The 9,002-nt window shown below is 48.7% G+C and overlaps 1 protein-coding gene across 1 annotated transcript; it reads right to left on the bottom strand.

The window, feature by feature from the left end:
- Positions 1-436: 436 nt before the first annotated feature.
- On the bottom strand, positions 437-5,221 carry LOC130159857 (heat shock factor protein 5-like). Its single transcript, XM_056361888.1, has 4 exons — positions 5,060-5,221; positions 4,043-4,595; positions 833-1,207; positions 437-441 (listed from the first exon to the last, which is right to left on the bottom strand). The coding sequence occupies exons 1-4, from the start codon at positions 5,219-5,221 to the stop codon at positions 437-439; spliced, it is 1,095 nt and encodes a 364-aa protein (XP_056217863.1).
- Between the last annotated feature and the right edge of the window lie 3,781 nt (positions 5,222-9,002).

Genomic DNA, 9,002 nt, shown 5'->3' with positions numbered 1-9,002 from the left:
GAAGTGAGACTGATTTATTTTGTAATCAAGTGATTAAGTGAGACTGACAATTGTGGCAGAAATAATTTCGAAAAAAGAAAGGAGCCAAGACTTTTGTACTTTCTAGTCTTCAGTGCATAAAAAAATACAACATAAAGAAGCTAAGCAAGAAAAAAAATTTAGATACAAAAACAGTACGAGCAGAATGAAATATTCTACACCAGGAGTCCTCAAACTACGACCCGTGGGCCAGATATGGCCCCCCAGGGTCCTCAGTCCACCCCCCCGTATTTACAGAACCCCCACACCACCACCACCCTGCCGGGGGTGGGAGGGGGAAACCAAGCAGCCGCAGATGACTTCCGGCCACCTAATCCGCGCGCCGGCCCCCTGTTTAGAAAGTTTGAGGACCCCTGTTCTACACAATACGTTTGACTGATCTTTAAGGTTTAAAACCTTAACCTGGAAAAACATGAGACCAAGGCCTAGGATACTACTTCTTAACAAGGTCTCAGTGCTTTAATATCATTGTCCAAGTTTTGCTTAATTGAAAAAACAAAAATGAAAGTTAGCCTCACACCGACTAGTTTTGGACAAATGTCTTTCTCCTCGCCCTTTCACCTCAACAGAAAGGCTATCCAGAAAATCACCAGGGGACACGCAAAATCTGGAGGAAGGACACGAATAGCAAACAGAAACTCCTTTTGCTTTAAAGGTCCATCTTCCTTTTAGACTTGACACTTTCTAATTCTCACTTGAGATATACACATGGCAGAGTATTATAGAAAAATATTTGAAAGTCTCACTTTAAAATCTATTTTCAAAAAGCAAATGCAGAAATTTTTTTCCATACCTGTTGGACAGCAGGTTTGTGAGTACGGCACTGAAGATGCAGAGCTGCTACAATTTGCAATGGATGCGGCAACGCTTTGAGTCCCTTGCTGAAGTGGCGGAAGAGAAGCCACAGGCTGGAGTGTGTACGTGGCTCCCGTTGGAAGCGTCTGGAGTACCGGAAAGGCAGCCCCTTTATCTGGAAAAGCTGGGGAAGCCCCTTGCCCTGGCAGCAACCCAAGTGGTCCCTGCTGGATCCAAGTGGAAGGGACTGGAGTCGGACCTAATCTTTGTGCTGGTGAAGTGCTGGGGGCTCGGCACGAGGTTGCCATGTAGGAGTAAGGAGGGAAAACACCTTGACCGTAAAGTTGATGAAACTGTCCTACAGTCAGCAGTCCTGCAGTGGGTACAAAATAAAGCGAAACAAGTGTTAAGGAAAGGAGTTTTCACAGGCAAAGAAAGGCAATATGAGGAGCCAAGGCTCTACAACATGATTTGGGAAGACTGCCTTTGCTCCAGCATACTTAACCCAGAAAGGAGACTGTACTCTTAGACCCGAGCATGCAGGAACTGCTGTGCGGCACACGAGTGAAGCGCCAACACAGGTGTCTGCGTAGCATTCAACCTCCTTAAACTGGCAGTAACGAGTTACCCATATTTAGAAATGTGCCATACATCGGAAAGTGTAGTAACTTACTAAACCAAACAAAAGCAATTTGAAAGTACTGTGTGTTAAATCAGACAATAAATTTTAAAAAAGGGACATCATAAAGCAAGATTTGACCAAACTCCACTACTGACAGCTCACAAACAGCTAAGGGAAGGGCAATGTCAAAATCCTCCAAAGGACTTTGCAAGTACTTTATGACAAGTCATTTATTTGGTCAAGAAAAAAAATTCAAAGCCAGTTTTTCCTCAGTCAGCTCAACTAGTTCAGTGCAGACTAAAATATGCCAGACTTTGCCATTTTGTTATTTCCTAGATAGTCCTTTTATTCTTCTCTATTATTTTACAGTTTCCTCTCTCAGACAGGTACTGTTTCATGAAATGGTATTTGCTTTTATACCATGACAGCCCAATTTCTGTTTCGGTGGCTTTCTTGAAACACTGACAGTAACACCCCGAACGCCTGCGCTCATTGATTTCTCTAAGAACTACTGCATTTGTGACTCCCCTGCAGGATTGCATTTAGCCATGAGAATTACAAGTTTCAGGATGGTTCACATCAATAGGGTTGATCTAGAAGCCAGGCTTTCTCAGACCTGTAGTTTCCAATTCTCACTCAAAAGGATTTTTTTTTAAAAATAGCCTCACATTTACCTCTGGCACTCCTCTGACGGAAGCTAATTCAAGAAATCAGTAACATACAGTCATTATTCTGCAAGTTCACATTTAACCATTAAGAATCACTAAATAAATACCAGCTGACCCTGAAGATTTGCTAAGACTTAACGTATAGGACTGTTTATTTCCTGTTCAGTACTTTCACCATTTATAAACAGAGAAGGAACAGGGGTATGAAAATCCTTTTGTTTATATTTTACCTTTGGATAGGGACATGAAGATTATCTAGTTCTAACACATACACAAGACACCACAGGATGCCAAGTTACCCACCTCCCGTTGCTGTCCAGGAATTGTTCCTGAATGTTTAACACAGCGTTACACGCTGCAAGACATTGGGAACAGACTGACGCTTTGCAAACACAAGTATCTCTTATCTATCAAATTACCTCACATTTACAGCAAAGACGTGTCCCTAAATAGTCAGTACAGAGCGCAACAGTGCATTGTCAGCCTGTCAGAACTTGACTGCATAGAAACCCCAGTGTTTTCCTTGTTCGTCTTTCTAGAAAATGAGACTCCTAGAGCAAAAACTCTGAAACTGCAGCCAGCAAAACAGAGGACAAAAAATGAACAGGTCATCTCTTTCTAATAATTTCCTTTACCAATGGTCTGCATTACATCAAACCACATGTCACTGAAGTCTGCAATGACTCACCTTAGCCTTAACAACGTTAACATCAAGTCATTACTTTAAATGCTTCCTAGCCTCCCTACCGAAATAAGTTCCATCCCTTCTCCGATGCTTCATTTTGTTTTCTTGGTATTGCACGTGCAGTTCCACACACATCACGGAAAACACCACTTGAATTAGATGACAGTTCCTACCCTGACACAGTAACCACGAGCATGGTGATACCCTACTCTGCTCTAAATGCCAGCCGGTGCTGCAGAGAGCAGTACCGTCAACTGCTTCTCCCCTTCCCCTGGTCGCACAGTCCTGCCGCTCCTCCTACACCGCGCCTTACAGCTCTGCACCCACGGGGTGCATCACCCGGGTCCAGGAGCCAGCCACAAAAAGGCTGTTGAAGTCTTCTCCGATCGTTGCGCTGAACCAACATGTTGCTGTATCAGCTGCAAGGAAGATGACAGTTAACACGCCACCAAAGGAATGGGAAGCAGGAGTGCTCTTCTGGCAGCAGCCCACAGTTAGAGCAGCCCAAGAGCACTGCAAAGCAAGATATTCACAGCTGCCTTACACAGCGCCAGCTACAAAGCTTTCGGGCCGATACAAAACGTGTGGAATAATCCTGAGGGCTCAGACTTGTCTTGGGAAAACTCAGATCCTCTCAAAGAGCATTAGAAAAAAGAAAACACGTTCTAGAGCTTTTCAGCAGTATTATTTTCTAATTAGCTCTCACCTACTCATGCAATCCGTTTTAAAAACTGCATAGCTTGTGAATTCTTTTTCAGGAGACAACCGACAAAAATCTTACTACCAGGTCTTGCCTCCTTTGCACAAAACTAACACGATGCTCTAATTATCACTTCACAAGACTCACTGTTTCGCACACAATTAATGACAGCTTATTAAGCACCCCTACTGATGGGCATCCTTACCGACGGGCAAGAAGCGGTAACGTTCATCTGGTAGAGCTGTGCCAGCTCCACAGAGATCGGGCAAGGGTGTTCTTAGTGTAGTACGCAATGGAGACTGTACTATAGTCTACAGGCAGCCTGAAATACATGTGAACCATGCTACTCATGCTTACTGGCAGCAGATCTACCTGCATAAACAACGACAGCTTCCCTACACCAGGTGAACTGAGATGCCACCGGCAAGGACAGGTAACCCTTCTCCCTCAGGGGAGTGCTGATTTCCAAATCCCATGCCACCCAGCGCTTCTCAAAAACCCACCAAGGCCCCACACGGCCCACTCCGACTCACCAGGCCTGTTGGCATTGCTGAGCGTCGAGGGCGGAAGCAGCGGTTGCCCGGCCAGTGGCGTGCCAAGCAAGCGCTGGAAGCGGTTGGGTGGGCGGCTGGTCACATCCAGGCCCGCTGCCATCTTCGCCTTGTTGCCTTTCCTCAGGCGCTTCAGGTGGACGAGGAGGTCGTGGCGGTCGCGGCGAAAGTGGGGGCTGCGGAAGCGATGCAGGGGCCCGGTGCCGTTGCCACCGTTGCCTTGTCCACCCTCTGGGCCCGGCCCCAGCACACCGCTCCCCGGCAACACCCCCACCTTGCGGAAGCCATAGAGACTGAGCTGTCGCATGAAGCTGCTGAAGTTCGTGGTCTTGAAGAAACCGGCGGCTGCCGCTGCCCCACGGCCACCCGGCTGCGCGGCGACGGCCGGCCCGGCGCCCAGCAGCTCGCACTCACAGCGCGGCCGGTTGATGACCAGCCCCCGGCCGGAGGCGCCCCAGCGAACGGAGCGGCAGCGCGGGCTGTTGACCAGCCGCCGCAGCCTGGCGGGGAAGGTGTCGGCACTGACGGGGACGGGCTGCTGCGACGCGTCCGTGTCGGTAGGTGGCGCCAACGCCGCGCTCAACCGCCGCCCCGCTCCTCCGCTCCCCCCGCCACGCGCCGAACGGCACGTGCCCCGCCTGCGAGGCGCCGCCCGCCGCGCGCGGCCCCCGGCCCTCAGCCCCGCCGCGGCGCTGGTCCGCGCAGCGCCCCGGTCCCTCGGCACGGCACGGCCGCAGCCCGGCCCCCCCTCAGCTCGCCGGTGCCCTCAGCCCCGCCGCCCCCCTCAGCCCCGCCATCCCCCTCAGCTCCCGCCGTCCATTCAGCTCCCCAAGTCCCCTCAGCCGGGCCACGTCCCTCAGCCATCCCCCTCCGCCCCGCCGGTCCCCTCGGCCACCCCCTCCGCCCCGCCGGTCCCCTCACCCCGCCGGCCCCTCAGCTCCGCTGCCACCAGCATCTCCCCTAGCTTCCGTGAGCGACCGGGCGGCTGAGGCCCGGGGCCGAAAGTTGCCGCTCGGGGCGGCCCCGCCGCCAGCCCGGAGCCGTCCCGGCGGCAGCCTGGAGGTCCTCGAACCACGGCGCGGGCGGGCGCCGGGCCGTGGAAAGCGGCTGCAGGCGGGGCAGAGCGGGGAGCACGCGTTCCGCAGCCCCGCGCCCCGCCATGGCTGCCCGCCGCACCGGGACCGCGCGCGGGAAAGGGGGCGGGGCCGCAGGGCCACGTGACACCTCGCATCCCAGGGAGGGGCGGGGCGGGGGCGGGTTCTGCTGAGCAGCCGGACCTGCCCGGGCCGCTGCGCTGTCGCGGGGTGCGGGCGGCGGGGACGGAGGGGAGGGACGGGGGCGCGGGTGGCGGGGACGGAGGGGACGGGGGGGACAGAGGGGGACGCGGGCAGCGGGGGGCTGGGGAGCTGCTCCATGTGCCGGGGGTGCACCGGGCTGGTGCTTACCCCGCCGGGAGGAATGCTGCCGGCAGAGCAGGTGTTGCAAAGTGTCGGCTTAAAAACCACTGGCAGTTCACAAAAGGAAAAGCAAATTTATGAGGAGCGCAGAGGAACGCGGAACAAATCGGGAATTGTGTCACATTTGCCCTAAACCCCCCCAGACCTGTGCAGCTCTGATCCCCACGCCAGAACAGATCAGGTGGGGTTAAAATGGGGCAGAGAAAATCAGCAGCGAGGGTAAGAGCTAGCTTCAGCGGAAGGAAATACTGAAGAAGGAATCTTCAGAGGGGCGGTTATTGTATAAAAACATAGGGAGTAAAGTTGTAGTTAGTGTAAAGGAGGCAAGCACGACTACTGGAGGTTTTCAAATAGGAGAAATCAAATCAGGTACTTAATCACAGGGAAACCGGGGAACTAATTGCCACAGGATGTTTTGGGTACCACAATGTTACTTGGCTAAGGGAGGGTGTGGGGGTGTGCGTGTGTGTGAAGAAAAAAGAGAGGAAAAAAGAAAAAGAACAAGATTAGCTATATTCACAAAGGCCAGAACTCTTAAGCGGCACCTTTGTCACTGCGAGTGCTTGCACTGAGCGCTGGCACAGCTCTGAGGCGGTGCCTGAGCTGCACTGGTGCAGATCTGCCCTCTCCTCAGCCTTGTGCTGCCAGCTGTGACTGCAGGCAGACTGCAGGAACCAGCAGAACCATCCTTACCGCTGCAGAACAGGAATCTGCTACGAACCAACAGGCAAAGAAGAGCAGGGAGCCGGGGAAGGAAGAGTGCGGTGATCTCTCTCTCTGCTTGCATCTTGCCCACAGGTCACCAGCAGTGGCGGAAGAAAATGACATTCCTCTCTCTTGGCTGCCCTCAAAGCAAGACAGTAGCGAGAAGACTGAGCACCTGTGTGTTTCGTGACCTCAAGTACATTATCTTGGAGTTGTCGTAAAATTTCTTAGCAAGAAGGTACAAACCCAAACCTCTTCTTTAACTAAAGTCGTCCTTATTGCTTTGGTTTACAGCACAGCCCCTAACCACCAAGGCAAGTAAAAGCGCAGTAAGTTCCAGAAAGGGGGCAAAATTGAATAAACTGATGGGAAACCGTTCCTATTTTTAAACTGAAAGTAATACCCCTCTGCTCTTCCGCATAGCTGAAGTGAGGAAAATGGTGTTTGGGCGGGGTGGCTAACAGAGTTTCACACTTCAAATTAAACCAGAAGCAGAAATTTTGTCAATGTTGTCATCAAAGCTAAATCCAGCACCACAGAAGGATGTTGCTTTACCCAAGGAATTAACGGCCTGCGATTCTAGTAACCTCATGCTGTCGTCTTCCCAAGAGGCTTTGCATTTTTTTTCCCCTCGGTAATAATTTATTAAGAATTATGTTGCTCAGTGTAAACAGCTAAAACTTAAGTAAAGCATACTGAATGCAAATCTGAAAAATCCAGAAAAATGTCCACTTCACAAAAAATTCTTCTCGGCATTCCTGAGGTTGTCTTTTGCATTACTTCAGTGAAATGAATCTGGGTTTCTCTCCCCCTGTGCAGCGAGAGTGCCAGAAGACCATGACTACCTGATGGTGGGACAGGTGAGGTTTTTAGTGTATCATCCGTAACTCAGGGCAGAGCCAGCAATACGTAGTCCATAACTGAAATGCAGAGCATGATTCCCTAGAACTAACACACAGAAACATCGGTCCCTTTGGTACCACTGGCCATTCTTGACTTCAGCCACAAGAGCGGATTCATTTGCCACTTCATGGTCAGTGGGTTAAATTTGGTCCTGAGGACTTTAATCGTTACTTTGCTGTCAAAGATTGTTATTAGCCAAAGGTGATGGGAGCTGCAAGAAGAAATAGCTTATTACTAATTTGTGTTATGGACTCAGTGCTTTCCTTCTTTTTCACCCATGTGAACTCAAATTGCTGTTAGCCCGCACGCCCCTATTTGCCATGTACCATGGCAGTTACTCCCTGGTGTCTGCCTCTCTCACAGCTGTGCCTTTCTCTGCAGCTAGCTTTCTTCCTCCTTCCCTGCTGCGGGACACCAGAGATGTCCCTATTTTACACACGAGAAGGTGGGCCTTTGCCAGAAATTCATAATCCTCTTCTCCTGCCAGTGCTTAATCTCCATTCCAACCTTTTGTAATAACCTCCTAGTTTTCTGTGTTTCCCTTGCTTATACATATATATATATAGTAAAAACCCCTACCAACTGAACGATGTAAATTACACATTTTGCAAACTGATTCTGCAGAGCTGAACAAAAATGGTATTGTTAGCTTGTCTACTGTATGTCAGGGCAAGGACAGCTGCATTTCCATGCGGTGTGCTGACCCTGACTACCATCCAAGGACATACTACTGTTAGTAAAGGCAGCACTTAATCCCTGGAAGGTCTTACCAGGTTAAGTGGAGGAATTTTCATCACCTGGAAAATTTAAATCAATGTGTGCTTTTGTTCAGCTACCAGTTAGTTGAGGAAGTGACCAGTTTACGTTATCAAGCCTGTAATTTGAAGAAGGCCAGACACGCTACGTACAGTCACCCTTCCTGGGCTGAAAAAGTCCACCTCTAAATGCATAAGAGGAATGTACATATATACTATAAAGCTGGAAAATAACTGTTCTTACCATGATTATATGCTTGTTAGATCTGTGAGTGGTAAGAAGTGTTGCTGTAATTAGTTTCAGTTTTGTTAGGAAGGTAACAAAGAACAGTTGAAAAACATTCCCTAGAGAATTAACATTTTGGAAGAAAAGTGATTTTTCTTACATTTTTTTTTCTAGTTAAAGAAATAATTAGCTAGTGCAGAAGGATGGATATTATTTTCTTATTGATGTATAGCAGTACAAATCTTTGAGCTCCAGACCTCTTGTAACACAGCTAAGGCAGAGTCTCATACTACTACATTTTAATTTGTTCTGAATCAACATAAGTAAACATTGAATATTTCTATCCATGTCATCTTAATTAGGAAGGAAAGAAGGACCTAGATGCTTTGCTAATAAGTCAGATAAGGCGAAACTCAAAACTGTTTTCAGATTTGACAAATTTTGACAAATAATCTCTATTTTTAATTATGGATGGGATTAGGTCTGGAAGCACGAGCATAGTACAAGACAACCAACTTTCCTACTCAGCTGACTCATCTGAAACTATGGAACATGACAATTTTAGAACGGGAGCCTAAGAACATATCATCAGCCCATTTTTCTCAGTTCTGTTTTAAGTGATCTTTGAAAAGCATAGTTAACTTCTGTTTCATGTGTTAATACCACATTAAATTGCCTTATTGCTTTGTGACGTAGAGAAACTTTGGTGTTGACTTCTCTGATTTATTTCAATTTTTTTTTTTCTTGTAAGCTTGAAAAAAGGATATTCCACTGAAGTAAGTTGATTGCAAGCAGTTTCAGTAATTGAATCCCTAGATAGATGTCTTTATGCTGGGAGGTTTTGTTCCACTATTAATGGATTTTTAATTCTGAAACAGTTTAATTTAAAACTGTTG

The sequence above is a fragment of the Falco biarmicus genome, chromosome 16, assembly GCF_023638135.1.
Source record: "Falco biarmicus isolate bFalBia1 chromosome 16, bFalBia1.pri, whole genome shotgun sequence".
Classification (NCBI taxonomy): domain Eukaryota; kingdom Metazoa; phylum Chordata; class Aves; order Falconiformes; family Falconidae; genus Falco; species Falco biarmicus.
This window is presented reverse-complemented; position numbering and strand designations above follow the sequence as displayed.